We start from the raw sequence: 26,215 nt of genomic DNA on the forward strand, positions 1-26,215 counted from the left end.
TTTTTAAATCCTTTTTTACTAAACAAGTGTTACAATCTCCCTTATTGAATAGCCTATAGATGGAGATTCTTATTCATAGGAAAACTGAGATCCAATCTAACCAATAGCTAGATAAGCTGCATTGCCTATCTTTTTTAAGTCTGTTTTAGAAAGTGCAATTCTTTGCTCATTTGCTGAAAAAAAACAATCCAGAAAGCTGGTCCTGTGCTGAGGATTCTCTACAGGAACCGCTGAGCTGATTGTCCAGAAAAGAATGCTGCATAAGCTGCCGAAGGTGATGGATAACTTCAATTCAATTCAATTCAATTCAATTTTATTTATATAGCGCCAAATCATGAAACATGTCATCTCAAGGCACTTTACAAAGTCAAGTTCAATCATATTATACAGATTGGGTCAGATTATACAGATTGGTCAAAAATGTCCTAAATAAGGAAACCAGTTGATTGCATCAAAGTCCCGACAAGCAGCATTCACTCCTGGGGAAGAGTCATCTGCACTGTACATGGCTTTGCTGCAATCCCTCATACTGAGCAAGCATGAAGCGACAGTGGGAAGAAAAACCACCCATTAACGGGAAAGAAAAACCTCCGGCAGAACCGGGCTCAGTATGAACGGTCATCTGCCTCGACCGACTGGGGGTTACAGAAGACAGAACAGAGACACAACAAGAGAAACAAAAAAGCACAGAAGCACACATTGATCTAGTAATCTGTTCTACATTAGATGGAAGTAGCGGGTGAGCCGTCTTCTCTGGATGATGTCACAGTTAACAGAACTCCTCTCCAAAACACAGTGAAGAATCAAGGGGAATTTTTTTCTTTTTGCGTTACCTCGCAATACTTTTGCGTTCCCTCGCAAAGTGCATTTTTCCGAAAAGTACATGCCTGCCACCATAGCTGTCTGACGCTCGCGAATGCATTCAGGAGCATGGGACATTAGATTTTTCAGAATAAAAAGCTAGCAGATGTGCATAATCAAAAATTAACAGTGTTGTAAGAAAGCCCACACTGTTTCTGGATAAACACATTATTGTATGAGTTCTGTTCGGTTCCGTTTTATGCCTCTTTCCTTATAAATTTGAAATGCCCCACGCTCCTGAATGCACCATAGCTTTCTGATGCTCACGAATGCATCACACTGGTCTGTGAACGCTGTGCTGTGTAGATATACGTTTGATCTTCCGCTTAAGACAAAGCTTTGCAGTTTCAAAACTCAGTTGGCACTCACGGTTTCTTGTTATGTGTGAATGACAAGAGACCACAACAAATAAATCAGCCATACCTCGAGGGAAGGCAAAAACCTTTGCGAGGGAACGCAAAAACCTTGCGAGGTAACGCAAAAGTATTGCGAGGTAACGCAAAAAAAAAAAACTCCCCATGTCCCAGAGAGGGCTCCGTAGGGGGGTGATGTGTCAGCTTGTCAGATTAATTATTTTCGCTTCTGAACATGACATCACTCAGAAATGGGCGCCGCTGCTTAATCGAAGTGCCGCAGCACTTAAAGCATGCAGTGGGTACATCATTACGCATAATCCTGCTGCGTTTTCCCCATACTCATGCTATTTTTGTAATGAATTACTGATGAGATGAACCCGGTATTCAACCAAACACAAAAATATGATGCTCAAAATGTATTGAAGGAGCTGATGATGAGTGGCAGACAGGCAGGTAACAGAGCAAAAATCCAATGACGGGAAAGGCAGACATCCAGGCAACACTTGAACAGGGAAATGAGCAGAACAGATTACTAAAAACGGAATCAAGGTGCTGGGAAACTCTTACCAAATAAGGGAATGCTCTCGTGGATGCATGAGAGATAAGGGGTGAAGAACCGACAGGTAGCTGAGGACTGAGTGAGGTTTAAATAAATGGACAAACAGGTGAGCGGAGTCAAACTAATTAATCTTAGGCAGGTGGGAGCAATTACAGATCTGACATGAACTGGAAAATAAACCTAAGACCGGGGATAATAATGAAACTAAACAAAGCACAGAACAAATACAGAGACCAGATAACAAACAATAAACAGGACTCCAGAACCAGAAACAAAAAGCACAAATGACTCCTGAGGTAGGGAAGAGCTAACTCAAACAAATAGTAAACAAAAAGCCAGAACATTACAATTTTAGATTTTTACATTTCATAATCTTTGTTGTCACATTTAACAGCAACAGGTTTTCATCTCAACCTCCATCCTACCCAGACATTACCCCACCCGCCGACAATAAAACACACAATAGCGTAATAAAGCTCACGTATTTACGATAAACTATCATGTTGCAACGTAAAAAGGTCCTCTTTTCATTCAAAAGACATCTCTATGCTTCATTATTTTTGTCTTCAGGCTTGCATTATGTTACGCGTACATCTATGCTTTTATTTTGAAATATTTTCCTGCACTTATGGGCCAGCCGTGAAACCGTCTTTGTCTTTCAATCTGAAGAAGAAAATGGAAAAATGAATTGCCGAAATTCAAAAACGGGCAGTTTTTTTCATTAAGTTGTTCTGGTTTTTCGTTTCTAAATTGTGGTGACAGGAAAGAAAAAACTTCTTTGTTTTCTGTTTTGATTTGCAAATGGAAAAATGGAAGTAGTTTCCGTTTTTGGTGGTCTGAAGGTACACGGACCACGGATCGGGTAGTGACAGTGACAGCCTTGTCCTTCGAAGGCATTTGCGGGCAGGGTCCTTGGAAGGCAACAAGGCAGTAGGCCATTTTATGTATTTCCGGTTAGTACAGACTTGAAGGAGCAGGCAGCGCCCCCTGCTGTCCGATCAAGGGTACTACCCACAAGTCACAGCTCATTTTTGCCCGTGAGACATTTGTGTCAAAAGTGAAAATTAAGGCGTAACTTGTAATGTTGAATTTGTGACTCACAGCAGCAGATTCGTGCAGTTGTATTTATTGATTGGTATTTGTGTTCAAGAAAAAAAATATAAATAATAATTTGAACAGGTGTAAAGAAAATTTGTACTTGTGATTATTTTATTTTTCTTTATTCTACAAATACAAAACTTGGAATGAAACTCTCTCTACAACTTCAAATCCATGCTTACAAGGCACAAATACTTCTGGAACAAAATAACCTTCATACTTTTCCATGGCTCCTGTCTTGCCAGCACTACTCTACTCGTTTTGCCTGAGCTCCGCTCCACTGTACTGCTTTTAGTTTTCAACAGACCCAGTAACGCAGTATCTTTAAGCCCCATCTCCGTTTTGTGCACTGCTGCTATTAAGCAGTGTGGCATTAACTGAAAAAATAGTGAGAAACGGTATAAAAACATAGATCAGGCTCTGACATCTCTCTCTCTCTCTCCGTGTGTGTGTGTGTGGGGGGGGGATCTCTGCATCTCTCCTGCAGAAGGCAGTTCTGCTCTTTACCATGCACAGAAAAGACTGGTTAGATGAGTGTTTCCTTCTCCATTTTGCCAAGTCTGCAAATCACGGTCGTTGTTTTTCCCCTCTCTGCTGTCGGCTGGCTGGCCACACCCATCCATGGCCAATCCCTGACTAGCAATTGGCTGACATAAGAGCTCTACTCTACTGGATAAAACTGCACCATATCCTGAGAGGGAACGAAAAATCCGTCCGTTTAGGGGAAAAAGGTGCGTCGAAAAATCCTCAAACAGCACGTTGTGGAGTGGAATATGGCCCAGTGGACTCCATGGAAAAGATCCTGGGTGCGATTTGCTGGGGGGGATGGGGGGGATTTCCCCCCCCCCCCCCCCTCTCTGTTTGTGACGTCCCCCCCTCTGGTCATTCATGTTTTATCCCTGGGGGGATACATTCCTCACCCCTCTGGTCTGCATAAGTAATATTATGGATTTTAAAAAAATTATATAAATTAGGGCTGTCAGTTTTAACACGTTATTAACGCGTCAGACCACAGCGCCGACATTTTTTGTCGCCGTTAATTGCGCGTCAAACACACACACCGCTCGCTAATGTTTTTCCCCGCAGTGCTCTCCACACTGTGTTTCTTTTATCCTCGGCGCTTTCCGTAGTTTCAAGAGAGCTAGAGACTGTAGCAAAACAGACCCGCGCAAACTGTTGCACAGACTGTTTATTTCATGTGACTTTGGACTTGTTTTATTCTAAAGGCGCTTGTAAATTTCATAAGTCACTGGTTGCGGGTTTTTTGGGCACGTTTCTGAAAGGGAAATCGCTTATTTGGGCTCTAAAATAAGTGATGAAACAGCGGTTATTAAGAGACCTGCCTGCACTAGACACTTTGTATCCACCTGAAATATCCCTCCGCCATAGGAGCCGACGGTAGTAAAGGCAGACAGAGCAACTCTGCACGTATTTTCTGCAGTTTACAGTGCAATAACCGGTGATAACTGCTGAAAGTAGATTACTTGGTGCAGGTCACCAGTTTGAGCAGACATTGGTTCTGAAGATGAGTTTTTAACATGCTGATAACCAGACCTCTCAGCTTTTATCAAAAGTTAAGAGTGAGATTATGCTAATTTTGGGGGCGGGGCTTGTTTGGGGCGGGGCTAACCGGACCCTGGAATAGCCGGTGGAGTCTCAACTCCATCTCATTTTTATCCCACCAGACATTGAAGTAGACATGTATTACTTTTGGTAAAAAGAGAAAGAGACGTATTAATACCTTATTGTTCAGTTAATGGATTAAAACATAAAAAACACACAATTGTTCAAATAATACGGAATAGAATTAAGTAGTTTTAAGTTATTCACCGAATTATTACACTGTAACACATTCATCTATGGGTTTGTTTATCATTGTAGATCTATAACCTGATTGGTGGATCAGGCTGAGTTTCATCAAGTCTTTATGGTCAACATTTTCCCCTCAGCAGCAACACTAAAGCACACAGAGGTTCCCGCTGCGTCTTTATGCACGATCCAGCTGCTGATGTCTCCCTCTTTTCAGCTCAATGCACTTCTAGACAGTTACAGTTTATAACCAGCCCGTTGCCAAAAAACGGATCCCCTGCTGTTTCATAGAAATATACACTTGTAGTTTATGTAACATTTTCTACGTGTTTACACGTGTGTTCCGAACTACTAGTGTGAATTTCAGGTGTGTGGGACAATTTTTAGATTAAAAACATAGGGGGATGCGTTTTTTGGCAGCCCCATTGCCAAAAAACGCATCCCCTGCTATCTCAGAGGAGTTGACACTTGTATGACTGTATTCCTGTATATCCATCTGTACTTAAAGGACAAGGGTCAGCAAATGCAAATTCTGCCCTGTAAAACAATGACAGCACAATTGTCGCTCTATGATCTGAAGCCCCATTTGGAGCTTTTAAACAGGCTTTTGAAAAACTTTGATAATTTGCTGCTGTAGTATTATAGATTTTTCAGAATAAAAAGCTAGCAGATGTGCAGAATCAAAACATAACAGAAATACAATTATAGAGCATTCAGTATTGTAAGAAAGCCCACACTGTTTCTGGATAAATAGATTATTGTATGAGTTAAGTTCTATTCCGTTTTATGCCTCTTTGCTTGTAAGTTTGAAATGTCCCATGCCCCTGAATGCACCATAGCTTTCTGACAGTCGCGAATGCATCACACTGGTCTATGAACGCTGTGCTGTTTACTGTAGAAGCAGTCTGATCTTCCGTTTAGGACAAAGCTTTGCAGTTTCAAAACTCACGTCGGCTCTCACGGTTTATTGTTTTGTGTGAATGACAAGAGACCACAACAAATAAATCAGCCGTACCTCGGATAAAAACTTTGGATTTAATGTTGTTCATAACACCCGTACTTTTGTAAACGAATCTGCCAAATACACACAGTTTTTTTCACACTAGAAGTACATTTAAACGTTTTTATATAATTAATATAAGAACAAGTCGCTCCGTTGGTCGTATTTTAATTCGTTTTCCGTCGATATTCATTTGTACAGAGCGAGGCACGCTCCCGCGACAGGGGATGCACATCTCGGCAGGCATGCACTTTGAGCATAACACCGGCTCACTTTCACCACTGGTTAAGACTAAAATTATTCATAACTCTGATTACTCTTCCTGCTGCTCTGTTAACGTGAACTGCAGCAGTAATTACTGATGGCCACAAGTTGTGAAAGAAGCCGAAACAGCTCAGCAGAAGGCGGAGTTTTGTGGTCCGCAGCCCAGATGGGCTTTGTGATTTTTATGCGTGAGAAATGCCATGTTTGCGTGTGAAATGCCATGTGTGAGCGTGTGAAGTTAGTGAAATGCGTGTGTCACACGGTCAATGCGTGAGAGTTGAGAGCTATGCTGATAACATTGCAGAAAACCAACCCATAAACCGTACTTTAATGCTTATTAATTTGTTTTCTCTCTATTTGACAAACTAAGGCTGAATTACGTTGCCAAACGAAGGACCTGGAGTTACTAAACAGTTGATAAACAGTCTCGTTCAGGGTACTAAGCTCCTGCCCAGTTGCAAGCAAAGTGTAAGACTGGAATGACCTGGAAATTTAAAACCTTTTTCCAGGCTTAAACTCTATGAATATGGATATAAGCAGCAAGCAAAAATGTTGTTGTTGGTGTGACAGCTCAGAATTAGATGTGTGTGTGAGAGAGAGTGAAAAAACACGAACAATAAAACTTATGACTTTATTGAGATGTAAAATTTTTATTAATTTATATGTATATGCCTAATACCATGTCTATGTTTGTTTAAGAGGCAAAAAAAATATATATCGGCATGAAAATAGGTGTTTATTCACAAATTTAATTACACATTATGTAAACATCAGGGCGTCATGATTAGTCATTTAGCCATTATAGTCCAGAGTTTAACATTTGGCACTAGGATGTTTTCATTCCAATTCTCAAAAGTGCTTGGAAAATAACAAAATAAAAATATTTTTTGTACAAGCATGTATTTTATTAGTGTAATTTATTGCAAAATTGCATATTAAAATGCCCAAACAGGCTATTACACTTTCAGAAATAAAAGGATAAAACATGCAATTAATTTGCAATTAATCTCGAGTTAACTATCGACATTATAGGCCCGTTTACACTACACCTAAAAATGCAGAGACCAATCCGAGCTTGGATCAGTTAACCGGGATAAAAACGGCCGTTTACACACAAGAGTTATCTCGGTTATCTCGGTTCCTTGGTTGCTCCTCGCCTCCTAGTGGCGATCTGCGGTACTACATCTCTCTGGAATTGAAGGCGGGAACGGGCAAATCACAATGGCGGCACCCGTAACATTCAGGATGTTATGGTTAGACATAGAGTCGGCTTTTGGGACGTGGATAAGACAAACAAACGTCTAATAAGGATTTGCAGACGCAGGAAACAACAACAGACAATGAGGTTCATCACACTGCTAAGCAGAATCATCTCTGGAAACCGTGTGGCACGGTGGGGAAGCTAGTATTATTATGAATGTCTGAAATTTGTCTGAATGGAGTGTGAATCGGGACGTGCAGCCAGATACGCCGGAAAACCCGCAGACAGTCAGCTGACTGTAAGGGGATGACGCGGTCTGTTCATGCGCTCTTCGTTATCAGGTAACCGAGATAAAAAAAAAAACAGTCCGAGACCTACTAGGGAACTGGTCCGCAGTTAGCGCAGTCCGGTTATGTTTAGCGCGGTCCGGTTCAGTCTGCTGACCGTTTACACACAAGAGTTATCTCGGTTACCGAGCTTGGACTGGTCTCGGCTCGGTTAAAAAAGTGTAGTGTAAACAGGCCTTATATGATTAATCGATTCAAATTAAAAAATTTAATTGTTTGACAGCCCTAATATAAGTACATGTTTTGTGTCCTTCACATTTGTTAATTTAATTTTTTGTTGTCTGTTTTTTACACGTTTTCTGCTCAAAGCGACAACAACTAATACCCACTCCCGAGTCCAGACAGTACAGTAGATGGCGCAAGCTAACCTACTGGATCTAGCTATTTACCTGAAAGAGCAGCTGCTAGCTAACCAAGTAATGAATGAGAACATGTGGCAGCATGAACGTCAACATATGACAAGTATTTTGTCATATTTCGGCCCGAAAAATCAACCGAAAAGGTCAAGAGTAGATGACGGGACAAACAGCCATGGTAATGTTACAGGACAAGCTTTTTGTGGATGATGAAGATTTGCAGGCAGCGTCACAAGACAAGAAGCAGCAGCAGCCGATTTCTCCACCCTCCCGCCCAGGACAGGTTACATGCTGTCTCCAGCCAGACAGCATGCAGGCCACATAACCTTGTTGTTATGTTCATTTATAAAACACTTGAAATGATCCCCCCCTCTGTTTTTTTTTTTGTAAATCGCACACTGAAAAGATCCATAAGTATGCTACAGCCTCCACAGCACAGATCACAACCCTACTAGAGAAGCTCAGTGCTGAGCTTCCTACAGCCGGATAGACCATGGAAAAGTGCCCATCAAGTGGGCATAAAGGAGAGTGAGAGCAACTTCCTTGCCACTGGCCTGAACACCTAATTTCAGGCCAGTGAAATTAGGCCTGAAAACACACACACACACACACACACACACACACACACACACACACAAAGCTGTTTAGGAAGCTAATTGGATGCGGATGCTCGGCTAAGTGCGCACCTTCTCTGCGCCTTGTTTGGAGAATGTAGCCATGGTCCCCTGTAGTTGCAGAATGCAATGCTCATAGTGTAAAGCAGCATATTGGCCAGCCATCATCATGGGGCAGAAAACATTTGATCGCTGAAACCACCTTCCCATTTTAAGTCCTCCAATTGCAGGTCTTCTAGCAGTGCCAATGTATCTACTGCACAGCATTGCCTCACACCTTGTCACAGTTTATCCATTAATCTCACCCCGGTGATTATCATCGAGAGGAATGGGATGGTAAAAAGCCCAGATGAAATGTGCGGACCTTTATTTCACATTTTAGACGGCTTATAAGCATTCTTTTATTTACTTGAAGGGTGCTTATGTGTAGTTATGTGTCACCAGCGCAAGCATGAATTGCAAAGCGGTTTTGAATGCTTATGATGAAGTTAATTTACAATTAAAGTCTGATATGGAGTGAAATTGAGCATCTGAGGGGAATCATCAAGCAGTTTGGCTGCAATTCACCACTATACCATCTGCATCGGCAATTTCCCGTCTCCAAAATGAGCATACGCATGGGTCAGAGTTGCTGCGAGGACCGCAGATTTTTACATCTGTGGTGGATATTAATAGTTATCAAATAAGCAAGCACATTACTCATTTAATTAAGATAAAGATGCAACTTTGTCTTTGCAAATTTAATTCAACGACATAGAGCATTTGAATGTGTCTGTACCCCAATGCAGTCAGGAAACAGAGCGAGAGGAAAAGGGCACACTAAACCTTTATACATTATGAGTTAACATAGGAAGTGGGAGTAGCCTTCATCTGAGAAAATACGAGCGTACACACTGGTACAATCCAGTTCTTATTTAACACATCTCCTCTCTGAGTCCTTGGTTAAAGAAAACACAATAATTCACTCTGTAAGCATGTGAGCTTCTTTCACATGGGAAAGTTATGCAGGTGCATCTGGACAAGATATGATCAGAAATACATACATCAATAAAATTTTCCACAACACATCTTTTTTTATTCTTTTTTATAAATCCCAACTTTTGCATGGAAAGTGACGTATGCAGGTTTCAGGCCTCATTTTGTGCATACCCAAGCTTAATAAATGAGACTCCTGCTCCATCACCAATGGCAGCCTTGAGCCCTTCTCCGTCGGGGAGGTCCTCAGGGATTCCTATCAGAGTTCTTGTTTCACCGGCGAAGACCTCCAGTGATCCTACTATGCTGAAGTCTGCCTCAGGGCCACCCTCTAAAGATCTTGCTAAGCCGAGGTCTGCCTCCAGGCTGCCCGCCATAGATCCTGCTACACCAAGGTCTGCCTCGAGTCACCTGTCTAAACTTTTTATTCATTCTATCTGGATTGTTTTTGAACATTTATAGCATATTTGGTGTTTGTTTTTTTGTTTGTTTGTTTTTGGGGCATCAAGAATCCACCCTTGAGGATAGGGTTCTGTCATGAATTGGGCCTTGTGTTTGTGTCATAGGGGCTGATTGACTCATTCTTCCCTATTCCATATACTCCACTCTCCTCTCAGCCACTTCTCAGTCACCATAATCAGCTTCACATATCTTTGACATATCTTGTATGTGCTTGCTCTGTCCTAACTAATTACTCATCTAGTGCTTGTGTGCATGACCAGCTTTATTGTTCTTCTGTGAGGATAAGTGCTCGCCCTGCCCTTTCTGGTAACTCAACTGTTTGCTCTGGTCACGACCAGGACTGCTTTTGACTTTGGTCTATGCCAAAACCTTTGAACTGCTCTCTCCAGGCTACATATCTGTTCTCACCCGTCCTTACCCTGTCAGCCTGTTTCAAGCCATTATTCATCTGGTCATCTGCCTGTCTCCGTCACCATCATCTGGTCTGTCTCTGCCATCTTCACATGGTCAACTCCAGCCATTTTCCTTCCTCAGTCATTACAACCATTTCCTGACTTGTACCTCTGTACATAACCACATCCTTACATATCTGGACCGAGAGGTTCTGGGTCCACATATGTAAGGACTTGTCAAAGTAAAATTTCCCCTTCCCCCTCAGTTTGCTTGCTGGGTAACTTGGATTATAGCACTTTGGGGAAAAATAGTTTGCATAGCTTTCACTTCCTTATGTATCACAAAGATGGTGCTGGACTTGTTGAATGTTAGTTTTGTGGTGGGTTTAGTTGAATTTTTTCCTCGTTGGGATGGAGGGGGGGTGGGGGTGGGGGGAGGGATGCTCAGTGGGCTCTGTGTCTGGGTCCTTGTCTCGGTCCTGGTTCTTGGTGGCTCTTGGTGCTGGTTCTATCTAGGGAAGAGGGGTCTGCATGAGAGTGAGGGTTTATTTATTTTTCCCTTTTCTTCCCTGTGTATGGTCCGGAGGGTGTGCGGGTGGGTTGGGGATGGTGGTGTCGTCTCGGTTTGCGGTTGGCTCTCGGACCGTGACAGTTATCTCTGTGTCTTGAGGCTTCCTGTGCGGGTCTGCACAGGTTGCACCGGGTGACTTCAGATCAGCTTTTCTCTTAGCTTGGCTTAGCCACAGGAGACCGGTCTGCGCCGTCTTGACTCAACTTTCCTGCAAAAGCTTAGAAAGGTTACAAACCTGTATCACAGCAGTCTGCTGTTTAAGTTTTGATGTTGAAAGGGCAGGCTGCCTTAGCTGGATCAGCTTGCATATGTGATGGCTCATCGCTCCAATGCTGCTATTGAGGAACAGTATGCAAACAAGATGAGCGGGGCTCCCCTATGCTGCTTCAAGCAGCAGGCGAAAAGAGAGCATTTTTTTCCATGGCCAGGGGACTTTATACAGTGGGCCCCCTGCTGTGAGAACAGACACTTGGGATGGGGTTACTGCAGCAGTCTCTTACATTTTTTTGTTGCCTTAGATAAGCCTTAGAGTTTGATCTTATGTTTTTTTTTTCCTTTTGGCTGATTTTACAACAGAAGCTACTAATCACCTTCTGCAATGCCATCATATAGTCTGTCTTGTGCTCATCTATCTTTGTGTGGTTCAACTCATTTATAAAACAAGAGAGGTCCAAACTGCAATGAACTTATTAGAACTGCAGAGAGAATAACTAGGACTGACTTTGCCTTCAATTCATGATCAGCAAAGGACAGCTAACCCGGGGCTCACACTGACTACGGTGTGGTTTACAATCTTGATCCAGTTTCCGTTTGCCGCAAATCCCCACTCACACTGCTCCAAGAGAAACAGCGGCCAGTTGTGGCTCCAGCTGCGAAAACGGCACTTGTGAGAACAGAAGTTGCTATCCCTCATAAATGATTAATAAATAACTATGGTTTAATTTTCTAGGACAAAACCTGTTATCCTTGCACATAAATATTCTATTTCATCTTCCAAATTCCTCTGTTTCCTCATGTTTCTGTGTTACCGATTTGTTTACACTAGTCAACTTAGTGTGAGTTGGTGCAGTGATTTTATTCTGAAATTTACAACAATTTACAGGGACTTTACCCTGTCTAGCGCCCAACGTTTCCTGTTTGTTTCGTGAAATACAGGAGCTTTATCCGGGGACCACTGCAGCATCCGGTCAAACATCCTTCTTGCAGAATTTTGTGCAGCGCTGCATGCCCTCAGTAATCAGACCCACAATTGTATGTACCTTTTAAATTATTTGGGTTCATCAGAATAAATCAGAATCAGAATGAAGTTTAATCGCCAAGTAGGTTTGCACTTACAACTTGGTGTTGATGGTGCAGACAAAAAATAAAAATACAATAAAATAAAAAAGGATATATATACAGACAGAAGCTATATACACTCAGTAAACTGTGCGTTAATGTAACGCAGAAGCTTGTAAGTCCTGAACGGGGGAGAGAGGCAGTGTCCAGTTTCACAGACGGCTCTTGGCCTTGTTCATAAGGCTGGTAGCAGATGGGAAAAAACTGTTTTTGTGGCGTGAGGTTGTGGTCCTGATGGACCGCAGCCTCCTACCAGGGGGAAGTGATTAAAATAGTCTGTGACTGGGGTGCTAGGGATCTTCCCTGCACGCCTCAGATTGTTCCTTGCAGCGCCACAGCTGTATGTGCAATGTATTCAGTGTGAGCCCAGGATAACATAGCTGTTGACTAGGGCTGGGTATTTTGACCAAAGTCCTGAATCGATTTGATTTCGATTCATACAGCTATGAATCAATTAATTTCAAATAAGTTCGATTCGATCTGCTCTTACAATAATAAAAGTGGCTCAACTGTGTTGCAAAATACACATGTATTTTATTTTTTCACTTCACATTAAACACAAAGTGCAGACTTGCAAACAAGACAGTTTAAACGTGGTATGTTCAATTCAATTCAATTCAATTTTATTTATATAGCGCCAAATCATGAAACATGTCATCTCAAGGCACTTTACAAAGTCAAGTTCAATCATATTATACAGATTGGGTCAGATTATACAGATTGGTCAAAAATTTCCTATATAAGGAAACCAGTTGATTGCATCAAAGTCCCGACAAGCAGCATTCACTCCTGGGGAACGTAAACAAAACTGTCTCAAAAGTGCAAATTTGTATAAATAAAAGTATTTACCTTTTAACTTTAACTACAACACTGCAATTTGCATCAAGGGATTTTCTATTTTAAGGGCCAAAAAATACTGGCAAATAAATACAAAACAAGTTGAACTGCTAAGTCAAATTATTGTCTTTCTTTTCACTTCTCATTAATTGTGAGATTATTGTGAAGAAAAATAAGTTCATTCACATGATCTGTGCTTAGCCAGCTCCTTTTTGCAGTGACAATGTCACCTGCTGTTGAAAATACCCTCTCTGATGCAATACTGGTCCCTGGGACACAAAAATAATGCCTTGCAAGGCGAGCCAACAGTGGATACTCCCTTTCGTTTAACTTCCACCAGATCAAAGGATTCTCATTAGACCCAGCAGGATTTTCAGCTTTGTATCTTCTAACTTCATCTTCAGCCCTTTGTGAGGGACCGAGCTGGTCAAGCATGAGGACACAGTTGTAACTTTCAAAAAACTGGGTTTTATTTCCCCAAAGTAACAAAAATTTCAAACAATAATTATAGGGCCCTTAAAAGAGGTCAAATAAAGAAGCTAACTCAAGCCAAAAATATCAGAGTTAAACATAACAAAAACCTCAAACTAACTGCTCAAACAAACAAACTGACCTGACATACAACAAACAAAGGGGGCTTAAATACTGGCTGATCAGACCAGACTAACACACTGAGGAAGAGGGAAAGGGAACATCTACGCAACAACAAAGATAACTAAACACAGTTGGTTTAAGGATTAAACTTAAATGACTAATAACTAAAAATTAACAAAATAAATAAATCACAAAAGCAAAAGAAAGATTATGCCACAGAATTAAAATAAGGACTCCATGGTCTTCTCCCCCCTAGTGGAACTCCAGATGGTACCACCCAATCAGTGAGTCAATCAGGGATTGGAGTGTGCCAGCCAGAGTCCTCTGCTTCAGCCCAGTTGAAGGCACTCCCCACAACACCAAAATAAAGAAAACAAACAGATGTTAAGCATGTAACAAAATTAAATATACAAAAGTTAACCAAATGTGCGCGCTACAGTTAGAACTAATATACTTCAATATTGACACACTAAAAACCAAACAAATCAACGTATGTATACTTCAGTATGTGCAAACTTAAAGTGAAAAAGTGGTATGTGAGGTTACCGACTGTGTGGCTGCAGGTGTGGCCATCACACCCTTATTGCTGGAGTTTTCAGTCCCTGATCTTTTACTGTTGGTGAATAGACTGTCCCAAGGAGAGACTCCAAGGTGCAGGATTTCTTTGGCTTCTTGGGCAAAGTATCCTCAGCTTCTTTATCAGTATCATTGCCACCATCTTGCTGTTGAATTGGACAGAAAAAAAATATTGGGCATAATTTAACTCTTAAATTAAGTAATGTTCTTTCTAATCCAATCTTTTAATCATCAGTGAAAACACTCTTAATAAATCAAAACATTACTAAATACTTACATCAAGTGCAGTAGTGGCAGCCTCTGCCTGCAGCCTGGAGAAGGTGTCATTTTGTTCTGAAGCAGACAGGAATGGAAGGGCCTTAGAGCGAGGATCGAACGCGGACGCTGCATACAAGGTGTACTTTTGTCCATCAGATCTAGGAAAAAACGTGTTGTAACAGTTTGAGTGAGGATAAGTACATGATGGAATATGGGTCACTGACTCCTACAACTAAAAAACTATAAAAGGCACATAAAGTAAAAAAAAATAAATACATACCTTGTCCCCAAGTTATTCTTTACAGCAGCTTTTAAGTCCTGGACTACAGCGCTGTCTTCTAGGCTGGGGGTGAAGGCATCCTGAAGCAGGGCGAGCAGTGGGGCGATGCCGGAAAGAATTGGCTGCTTGTCCTCCGACATCACCAACGTAGCTTCTTTCATCGGTTTCAACACCCGGACCAAATCCTCAGCAGTTGTTACATCTTCCTCTGTTAGGGTGCACAAATCTTTTTCATTCCTGCGCACCTCTTGAGAAAGGAGAGTAGCAGAGATGGCTGGTTGTTGCTCCAAAAAGCGCTCCAGCATGTCCAGTGCACTGTTCCATCTTGTCACCACGTCAAGTGTTAGTTTGTGCGCTGGTAGTTGAAGCAGCTTCTGTTTTTCTTTCAGTATGTAGCTTGCCGTTGTACTTCGGTGAAAGAATGCTGCTATACGCCTCACACGAGTAAGCAGACGTGTCACAGCGGGGATTTTTAGACCTGCTTGTGAGGCTAAGTTCAGCAAGTGTGCGAAGCAGCCGACATGCATCAGCTGCGTTATTTCCACTGCACGAACCATATTTGCAGCATTGTCTGTAACAACTGCTGGTTGTTTGCTGGTCATCCCCCATTTCTGTATGGCCCCCGTCAACATATGGGCTAGATTTGCAGCGGTGTGGCTCGAAGTAACTTCGGTGGTCTGCAGCACATAAGACGCGAGGCGCCACTCGTTATCGATGTAGTGGGAAGTCACCGTCATGTAGGACTGAGTTGACAGCGATGTCCATGTGTCACAAGTTATGCCGACTCGCTCTGCTAACTGCATTTTCATTTGGATGTCGTCTTTCACTCGTGTGTACATCATGGGGATAACAGTTTCTGTCAGATGTTTGCGAACCATAACGTAGTGTGGTTAGAGCACATGAAGGAGCCGCTTGAAGCCTTCATTTTCCACTACCGAGTAGGGGCGTAAATCTTTGCACACAAAAGTTGCGATGGCCTCTGTTATCCTAATGGTCCGCGGAGAATCTGCTGGTAATGCAAGCGAGTCCCTCAATTTCATTTGTTTAGCTCCGGAAGGTTTGTTGTCGGATGTTAGCTTAGCATTATACCTTGTCAGGTGATTTCGGAGATTTGTAGTGTTTCTACAATAACTGACCTCCGCTTGACAGATCTTGCAAACCACTTTAGTTTTATCCAGCACATTCTCTTTAGTTATTTTAAATCCAAAATGGTTCCAGACGTCAGACTTCAGTTGGGAGGGCTTGCTGAGCGGTGCGTTACTTGCGTCGGCCATTTTGCATTTGCCCACGCCTGCTCTTGAACGTCAACGTCACTCACGTCACTATAAAACTAATCGATCTCATTACCTACACATGGATTTTGTAAAATTTTACTGGAATCGATCCAACATCGATTAAATCGATTTTTTCCCAGCCCTACTGTTGACCCAACACATCCTGGACATAGGTTGTTTAGACTTTTACCTTCAGGTCAAATCTACGGAGTGCTAATTGCTAAACAAACCAACACAGAGTCAGTTTCATTACTAGGCCCTGTCTTTGATGAAAACAATGAACACCTTAAATCCAAGGTAGGCAGCTATTCTGTAATCACTATCTGTAATATAATTATTACACTCTTACAGCTATGCCTTAAAATAACTGTGTACATAAAACATACTTCTGCTCTCTTATACATACTGATGTTTCCTAAGTCTTCCCTGCAAAATGTTTTTGTTATATATCGTAGTTTGTTGTCTGTCTTTTTTATGATGTGAGTGTTGGTAACTGAACTCAAATTCCTGATGTGTATCCACAAACCTGGTGAATAAAGTTAATTCTGATTTCAATTCCCTCTGCGATCTACAAAGTATATTTAATTGAAATACATCAAGCATTTTAAGTAAAAGTTCAATATTTGATACTAAATTGCAAATCATAATGCACTCTCATTGGCATTTCACATATTGTGATCCATATTTTGCTAAGACCTGTTGTGTTTCTGTCTTACAGAAGGAAGAGCAGTCTGACAGAGAGCGCTGGCAGCACCTTGCAGACTTGGCTGATTTTGCTCTGGCCATGAAAGTGACACTAATGAATATCAACTACCAGTCTTTCAACAACTTTATGCTACGCATTGGTACGGCTTTTACTTTACCTAGGAATTAGTAATGCTTGTATTGTAAGGCCAAATGATTCTATGCCAGACCAGATTTGTGCAAAACAATCAAAGCTTATTCAGAGTTACACAATAGTGTGTCAAGCAATCATCGTTTCATTATCAATCTGTACAATATCTCAAGCAACTGCTTTGTTTTTTTCCCCGTGTCAACGAAAAACAGTGCAAAAATTGCCTATCTCAGTTCACAAGATTTGTGAATGTCAACAGTCCTTTATGTCTACACTCATTCTAAATTTTACTGGCACAGATGCTAATTCTCAGTAGTAAAGACATCTTGAAAAAGAAATGAGCAAGTAAAATGTTGACTTAAATGTAATCAATATCATCACAGTATTGTATCCTTTGTATTCAATTCAATTCAATTCAATTTTATTTATATAGCGCCAAATCATGAAACATGTCATCTCAAGGCACTTTACAAAGTCAAGTTCAATCATATTATACAGACTGGGTCAGAATATACAGATTGGTCAAAAATGTCCTATATAAGGAAACCAGTTGATTGCATCAAAGTCCCGACAAGCAGCATTCACTCCTGGGGAAACGTAGAGCCACAGGAAGAGTCATCTGCATTGTACATGGCTTTGCTGCAATCCCTCATACTGAGCAAGCATGAAGCAACAGTGGGAAGAAAAACCACCCATTAGCGGGAAGGAAAAACCTCCGGCAGAACCGGGCTCAGTATGAACGGTCATCTGCCTCGACCGACTGGGGTTACAGAAGACAGAACAGAGACACAACAAGACAGACAAACAAGCACAGAAGCACACATTGATCTAGTAATCTGTTCTACATTAGATGGTAGTAGCGGGTGAGCCGTCTTCTCTGGATGATGTCACAGTTAACAGAACGCCAGACCAGGTGTACCTACTATGAAGAGAAAAGAGAGAGAACAGAAAGTTAAAGCAGAAATGACAACACATAATGCATAATTGAAGAACAGTAGAACTCAATAGAGTGAGAAAATTAGATCCTGATATACTCCAGTAGCCTAAGCCTATAGCAGTAAAACTATAAAGGTAGCTGAGAGTAACATGAGCCACTAGTTATAATTTTTGTCAAAAAGAAAAGTTTTAAGCCTAGTCTTAAAAGTAGACAGGGTGTCTGCCTCACGGACCAAAACTGATTTTTTAGTTATCCTATGTCTTTTGGCATGCATGAAACCTGCCTGGATGTATATCTATATCTTTATACAGTATCTCTCTCTCTCTCTTTCTCTCTCTCTCGCTCTCTCTCTCTATATATATATATATACCTACATACATATATATATATATATATATATATATATATATATATATATATATATATATATATATATATATATATATATATATATATATATATATATATGGGGCTGCACAGTGGCGCAGTGGGTAGCGCTGTAGCCTTGCAGCAAGAAGGTCCTGGGTTCAAGTACACCCCTGGGTTTTTCTGCATGGAGTTTGCATGTTCTCCCTGTGCATGCGTGGGTTGTCTCCGGGTACTCCGGCTTCCTCCCACAGTCCAAAAACATGACTGTTAGGTTAATTGGCTTCTCCAAATTGTCCTTAGGTGTGAGTGTGTGTGTGAATGGTTGTTTGTCCTGTTTGTCTCTCTGTGTTGCCCTGTGACAGACTGGCGACCTGTCCAGGGTGTACCCCGCCTCTCGCCCAGTGAACGCTGGAGATAGGCACCAGCAACCCCTGCGACCCCATGAGGGATAAAGCGGTTTGGAAAATGGATGGATGGATATATATGGTACGTGTGTGTATGTGTATGAAAGTGTAATATCGCTAAATATCGGTTATCGGCCATAACAGCAATATTAATATCTGATATCGATATCGGCAACAAATTTGTTATATCGGTGCATCCCTAAAATATATATATATATATATAGATAGATAGATAGATAGATAGATAGGCTTTTAGCGTTTTGCACAATCCTTGACTTGAGTCTTGGTTCTTAGGCAAAGCACCTTATGAATGGCAATGTGTATTTAAATGATTCTGCTGATTGTTGTTATTTCAATTCAATTCAAGTTAATAGATATAGCACCAATTCACTTTCAAATTCAGTCAAATCATACAGACAGATTGGTTATGTAGACTGAACTCTTTGCACGACAAGTAGCTGTGTGTTACATTTACAGTGTCTTGAAAAAGTATCCACCCCTTTAGCATTTTTCATGTTTTTTTTCCTTACACCTGGAATTAAAAACTACTTCAGCTCCTTAATGTTGGATGGTTTTGATTGTGGACAACAACTTCAAGTCTAATCACAGATTCTTCATTGGAATGAGGTCTGGACTTTGAGGCTTTTCCAAAAAATTTAAACATTTCCTCTTTCATTCCACTGAGTGTTGTTTTAGCGGTATGATTCCAGTCATTGTCCCGCTAGAAAGTGACTGCCATCCCAAGTCACAGGCTGACTGACAGGCTTTACTCCAGAATCAACAATGTTTATTGTCAGCAGACATTAGCATAATGACATTTTGAATAGACAAACAATGGCTCAGGATGCACACAGCTTACACATAACACACAGACACAACAAGACATAATGTATACAATTCAGTTCAATTTATATAGTGCCAATTCACAACACATGTCATCTCAAGATACTTTATTAAGTCAAATTCAATCAAATCGTACAGTACAGACAGTTTGGTCAAAAAGTTCCCTATATAAGGAAGCCGAGCAGACTGCATCAAGTCTTGACAAGCAGCATTCACTCCTCGTGAAAGCGCGTAGCCACAGAGGACAATCGTCTGCATTGCATTGGCTTTTTTAATTTATTAAGTCATCTTGACCAAGAGAGGGTTTCTTAAGTAAAGTTTTAATAACTGCTACTTTAAAAGCCTGTGCTACATAAGCGTTTAATAAGGATAGATTAATCACGTCTAAAATGGGGGCATTAATCAATGAGAATATTTCCTCAAATAACTTGGTTGGGATTGGATCTAACCTGGGTGCGATTTGCTGGGGGGATGGGGGGGGGGGGGATTAATCCCCCCCCCCCTCCCTGTTTGTGATGTCCCCCCCTCTGGTCATTCATGTTTTATCCCTGGGGAAGAAACATATTCCCCCCAAGTCCCCCCCTTTTGGTCTGAATAAGTAATATTATGGATTTTTAAAAATGTATATAAATTTGGGCTGTCAGTTTTAACGCATCAACTTTGTTAGACCACAACGGCAATTTTTTTTTTAATTTTTGTTTTTGTCGCCGTTAATAGGGCTTGGTCGTCATGACGTATTACTTTGTGTGGCCGCCATATTGAATGCAGAAATCAACAGAAAAGGTCAAGAGTAGATGACGGGACAAACAGCCATGGTAATGTTACAGGACAAACTTTTTGTGGATGATGAAGATTTGCAGGCAGCGTCACAAGACAAGAAGCAGCAGCAGCCAATTTCTCCACCCTCCCTCCCAGGACAGGTTGCATGCTGTCTCGAGCCAGACAGCATGCAGGCCACATAACCTTGTTGTTATGTTCATTTATAAAACACTTTAAATAATCCCCCCCTCTGTTTGTTTTTTTGCAAATCGCACACTGGATCTAACATACAAGTTGAAGGTTTAGATGAAGCTAAAATGAGTAAATAAAAGAATGGTGGTCATACCTTTGGAGACAGGCAGTCTAGTGACAAAATTATGTCTATGTGGGACCATGTACGTGGATAACTTCGCAGTGGGGATCCAATTACTAAGGCGTGCTCTGACTGATGAAGGAACATAGATACGGTGAGCAGGACCTGTCGCAGGGTCTGGTTCTTCTTGTTGGGCCTGCCTGATGATATCAGTCCCCCAGAACAGGGGTCTGATGACAGAACCAGGTGGAAGAATGGAAGCAGGAATCTTGTCGTCATCAACGTAGAACTGGCAGGAAAGGGTGTTAGGCTTGACATTTTTAGATCCAGGATGGTAAGAAATGGAAAAGTTAATGCGACAAACAGAGCAGAGACCAGCAGGACTAAGGGGAGTTACGGCATTTAGCAGACTGTAAATATGACAAGTTCTTATGATCCGGCCAAACCAGCACATGATGTTCAGCACCCTTCCACCAATGCTGCTGCACCTCAAAAGTCTGTTTTATGGCCAGGAGCTGTCAGTACCCCACATCTCTGTGGGGAAACACTGGCGAGAGAAAAAGGTACGAGGGTGGAGCTAAGAATAAGAGTCAGAGCATTGAGAAAGCACAGCGTCGACCCCCACATCGGAAACTTTAACTTCAAGGATGAATTGTGAGAGGTGCTGCAAATTGACTGCAGTTCTTTATGAATCTGTGCTAGAAATTGGCAAAGCCCAAAAACCTCCAGTTGTTTACGTGTCTGCAGTATGGGCAGACTCGCATTTCGTGTTTTATAAGAGCCGTTGGAGCACTTGGCGGACATTTTTCTTGTGATTGGCAAGGTTTCTGGAGGAAATGAGGATATTCTATAGCTAAACAAACACAAGGAGATTAATGAAATCACAGAAAACATCATTTACCACTACTTGAGAAACTGCTGGGGCATTAGTGAGCCGAAAAGGCATTACAAGACACTCAAAATGATCAAAATCTCATTTCCCTGGTGTATCCGGACTAAATGATAGGCATTAGGCAGGCCAAGTTTGGTGAAAACAGTAGCCCATGAATGGAGGTCCCTCCAAATATTAAAATTTCCACATTCCCAGATCTGTGGGAAGAGGAGGAGGAGTGGCAACCATCTTTCAGTCTGATTTATTAATTAGTCCCAGGCCAACTAATAACTACAGTTCTTTTGAACATTTAACCCTCAGTTTCCCCCATCCAAATTGCAAAGCAATAAAACCTCTTCTGTTTGTTGTTTTGTATCATCCAGCGGGCCCTTACTCTCAGTTTTTGGATCAGTTGTCAGACTTCTTATCTGATTTGGTGATAAACACTGACAAGGTTATTATAGTGGGGGATTTCAACATTAATGGTGACACAGAATGTTATAATCTTAGTGTAGCCTTTAAAACTATCCTAGATTCAATTGGTTTTGCTCAAAATGTGCATAAACCGACGCACTCTTGGCTCCATACTTTAGACCTTGTGCTGACATATGGCATTAATTGTGAAGAATTAACAGTATTTCCTCACAACCCTGTCTTATCTGATCATTTTTTAATCTGAGTTCTCCACCCCCAAAGGAGAGTTCCATTATAGTAGATCTTTATCGGACAATGCTGCATCAAACTTTAACAAGTCTGTCCCCCTGTTAATATTGTCAGTATTGCAGAAATGCCATGCAGATAGTGGCAATGTTGTTTTTTCTCATTCACAAGTAGATGTCTTTGTTAACAGTATTACTTAGACAATGTAGCTCCCTTGAAAAAGAAGGTGATTATTCACAGGAAGCTGGCTCCCTGGTTTAATTCAGAGCTGCGTTCCTTGAAGCACGATGTTAGGAAATTGGAGAGAAAATGGCGCTCTACACACCAAGAGGAATCCTACCTAATCTTGAGGGACAGTCTATTGTTGTATAACAAGACCCTTCGCAGAGTTAGAGCAGCATATCTTTCATCATTAATTGAGGAGAACAAAAATAATCCTAGATTTCTCTTTAGTACAGTTGCCAAACTTACACAGAGTCACAGCTCTGTTGATCCTTCCATTCCCTTAGCAGTAATGATTTTACGGGATTCTTCATAAATAAAATTGATTCCATTAAAAATAAAATGATTGGCATCCTCCCAAACATGATTACCTCGTCCTCAGTAAGTGAGGCAGCGTTGTGGAGGAATCTTTAGAACCTGCGCAGTGTCTGAACTGTTTAGAAGCAGTAGAGCTTTCTGAGCTATCTAAAGTTTGATCTTCATCTAAACCTTCTACCTGTATGTTAGACCCAATCCCAACCAAGTTGTTTAAAGAGATATTCCCTCTGATCAGTGGCACTATTTTAGACATGATTAATCTATCCTTAGTAAATGGATATGTACCACAGGCTTTTAAAGTAGCTGTTATTAAACCTTTACTTAAGTAACCATCTGTTGATAAAGATGAGTTAGTAAATTACAGACCTATGTCTAATCTTCTTTTCCTATCTAAAATTCTTGAGAAAGTAATTGCTAATCAACTTTGTGAATATTTACATGTAAATGACCTACTTGAGGAGTTTCAGTCAGGCTTCAGAGCTCATCATAGTACTGAAACAGCTCTGGTGAAGGTCACCAATGATATTCTCATGGCCTCAGATAATGGACTTGTGTCTATACTTGTCCTGTTAGATCTCAGTGCTGCATTTGATACAGTTGATCACAATATTCTCCTACAAAGACTTGAGCATGCTGTAGGGATTAAGGGGAAAGCATTAGGCTGGTTTAAATCTTATCTATTGGACAAATTCCAGTTTGTTCATGTTAATAATAAATCTTCTTCAAACTCTAGGGTCACTTGTGGAGTACCACAGGGTTCAGTCCTTGGACCAATTCTCTTTACTATATATATGCTTCCGATTGGCAAAATTATCAGACAGCATGGGATTAATTTCCACTGTTATGCTGATGACACTCAGCTATATTTATCCATAAATCCTGATGAATCCAATCAATTACTTCGACTGCAGTCATGTCTTGGTGACATCAAAAGCTGGATGACTTTAAAGACAGAAGTTGTAATCTTTGGACCAGAGTCCTCAAAATATAAACTTCTTAATCAATCACTTAATCTGGGTGGCATTAACTTGGCCTCTGGTAATAAAGTAAAACATCTTGGTGTCATTTTCGACCAAGACATGTCATTTAAATCCTATATTAAACAGCTTTCCAGAGTTTGCTTTTTTCACCTCAGGAATATTGCCAAAATTAGACACATTCTGTCCAGGGGTGATTCTGAAAAACTAGTCCATGCATTTGTTACTTCAAGGCTGGACTATTGTAATTCTTTGCTGTCAGGAAGTCCACAAAATGCAGTTCAAAGTCTTCAGCTGATCCAAAATGCTGCAGCAAGAGTTCTGATGAAAATCAACAAGAGGGATCATATTTCTCCAATTTTAGCTTCCCTTCATTGGCTTCCTGTTAAATCAAGAATAGAATTTAAAATTCTTCTAACGTATAAAGCCCTTAATAATCAAGCTCCATCATATATCAGAGCTCTGATTACCCCGTATGTTCCTAACAGAGCACTTCGCTCTCAGAGTGCAGGTCTGCTGGTGGTTCCTAGAGTCTCTAAAAGTCGAATGGGAGGCAGATCCTTTAGCTATCAGGCTCGTCTCCTGTGGAACCAACTCCCAGTTTTGGTCCGTGAGGCAGACACCCTGTCTACTTTTAGGTCTAATCTTAAAACTTTCCTTTTTTACAAAGCTTATAGTAAGAGTGGCTCATGTTACCCTGAGCTACCTCTATAGTTATGCTGCTATATGCTTAGACTACTGGAGGACATCAGGGCCTATTTTTCTCACTCTACTGATTTCTACTGTTCTCCAGTTTTGTATTGCATTACATTAAAATGACTGTTGTCATTTCAGCTTTTGACTTTTTGCTCTCTCTTTCTTCATAGTAGGTACACCTGGTCTGGCGTTCTGTTAGTTGTGACATCATCCAGGGAAGACAGATCACCCGCTATTACCATCTAATGTAGAACAGATTACTGGATCAATGTATGCTTCTGTGCTTTTTTGTCTGTCTTGTAGTGTCTCTGCTCTGTCTTCTGTAACCCCCAGTCGGTCGAGGCAAATGACCGTTCATACTGAGCCCGGTTCTGCTGGAGGTTTTTCCTTTCCGTTAATGGGGAGTTTTTCTTTCCACTGTCGCTTCATGCTTGCTCAGTATGAGGGATTGCTGCAAAGCCATGAACAATGCAGACAACTCTCCCTGTAGCTCTACGCTTCTCCAGGAGTGAATGCTTCTTGTCGGAACTTTGATGCAATCAACTGGTTCTCTTATATAGCACATTTGACCTATTTGAATATGATTGAATTTGACTTTGTAAAGTCCCTTGAGATGACATGAATTGGCGCTATATAAATAAAATTTAATTGATTTGAATTTAATAAGTGGGAGCCACATGCATGGTAGAGGGATTGCTGTAAAGACAATGACAATTAAAGTGACTTACCTCTGTCGCTACATGCTCATTCAGTAGGAGTGAATGCTGCAAGTCAATGATGATTCAATCTGCTGGGTTTCTTTAGATAGGAAATTTTTAACCAATTTGTCTGTATAATTTGTACCTTGAGATGATGTATTGTGAATTGGTGTACATAAAGAAACTGAATTGAATTAAATATAATTAATAGAATAGAATAAACCACGAATGGGATGCTGTTTTTCAAGAAACACAAAAATAATCACAACCCTGAAATGATCTAAATAAAAAGCAAAGGTGACAAATAAAAAATCTAATTCATAACATGTGACCCATGTCCCATAGGCTTGAACAAAGGAGGAGTGCTAGCTGGTGTCATTGGTGCCCGGAAACCCCACTATGACATCTGGGGAAACACTGTGAATGTGGCGAGTCGTATGGAGTCCACAGGGGTGATGGGAAACATCCAGGTACAGCCCTCAGCTTTCTGAAGAAGAATTTAGAGATTGTTACATTTATTCCAATTATATGGAAAACCGTTGAATTTAAGAACATTAAAATTTGACAAATACAGGGTTAGGATCCTATATAGGAAAAATTTAAATTTAAATTAAAAAAATTAAGATTAATTGTTTTTAAAAGGATAATAATTTTTCATGTGTGTACACCTAATGACCTAAGTAGGTAAATATTTCATAGAAAACATAAAGCACATTCGAGGTTTTAGCTTGTATACCTCATCTGAGCATCATTTGAGCTATGAATATGGTCATTAAGACAACATCAGCTGATAGTCATTATTAATACCTTCATAATAATAGATCATTTTACATGATATGTCTTAAAATGTGAGCAGAATGTCAGTAAAAACAGGTTTTGTGATATCCGTTGTATGCTAGAGGAAGGAAGTATAGTAGACAAAGAAATCTGAGATCCAATGTTCACACATCAAAGGGCCTGATCTTCAAAGATTCCAAATAAGGGGCACTGAAATTGCGTGGACCGAAAGAAAACTGTGAGCAATAAGTGGGCGTGTTCCACCTGATCTTCATAGACTGCGTCCCCAGTGGATAAGACATGCAAAACAGATTTGGTCCAGCATATTTAAATGAGTAGATTGTGTGGATTATTAGCGATTTGGGAGCTACTGTCAAAGAAAGAGGAAGATCAAATCCTTCAGATAAACTCTCATGACACCCAGGATGCACAAAACCATTTTTAATAAACAGAGAACTTCTGCTATATGACTTTTTCTTGGAAGCAATATTAATTATTATTTAAAAAACAAAGA

At 40.8% G+C, this 26,215-nt stretch overlaps 2 protein-coding genes across 13 annotated transcripts in view; one reads left to right on the forward strand and one right to left on the reverse strand.

Annotated features, from left to right (window-relative positions):
• The window catches only part of adcy3a (adenylate cyclase 3a), a 232,927-nt gene that overhangs the window by 194,480 nt on the left and 12,232 nt on the right, over positions 1-26,215 (forward strand). For 8 of the 10 annotated variants that reach the window (XM_036133327.1, XM_036133330.1, XM_036133332.1 and 5 more), the window contains 2 exons: positions 16,741-16,867; positions 25,270-25,394. In XM_036133327.1, the coding sequence (XP_035989220.1) occupies positions 16,741-16,867; positions 25,270-25,394 (252 nt within the window). Of the gene's footprint in view, positions 1-16,740; positions 16,868-25,269; positions 25,395-26,215 lie in introns of those variants that run through there. The other 2 variants (XM_036133331.1, XM_036133333.1) reach the window with 2 other exon arrangements.
• LOC110367329 (zinc finger BED domain-containing protein 1) lies at positions 12,992-25,035 on the reverse strand. 3 transcript variants are annotated; one of them, XM_036133339.1, is made up of 4 exons: positions 14,749-16,734; positions 14,488-14,626; positions 14,181-14,356; positions 12,992-13,994 (listed from the first exon to the last, which is right to left on the reverse strand). In XM_036133339.1, exons 1-3 carry the CDS (start codon positions 15,624-15,626, stop codon positions 14,207-14,209), a joined length of 1,167 nt encoding a protein of 388 aa, XP_035989232.1. In that variant the 5' UTR covers positions 15,627-16,734; the 3' UTR covers positions 12,992-13,994; positions 14,181-14,206. The 3 variants fall into 3 exon arrangements, 2 of the variants coding, with proteins under 2 accessions (XP_035989232.1, XP_021168494.2); XR_004929947.1 differs by adding an exon at positions 24,955-25,035 and having other exon boundaries at positions 12,992-14,356; positions 14,488-14,956; XM_021312819.2 differs by having other exon boundaries at positions 12,992-14,356.

This window comes from Fundulus heteroclitus, unplaced genomic scaffold (genome assembly GCF_011125445.2).
Source record: "Fundulus heteroclitus isolate FHET01 unplaced genomic scaffold, MU-UCD_Fhet_4.1 scaffold_61, whole genome shotgun sequence".
Taxonomy (NCBI): Eukaryota; Metazoa; Chordata; class Actinopteri; order Cyprinodontiformes; family Fundulidae; genus Fundulus; species Fundulus heteroclitus.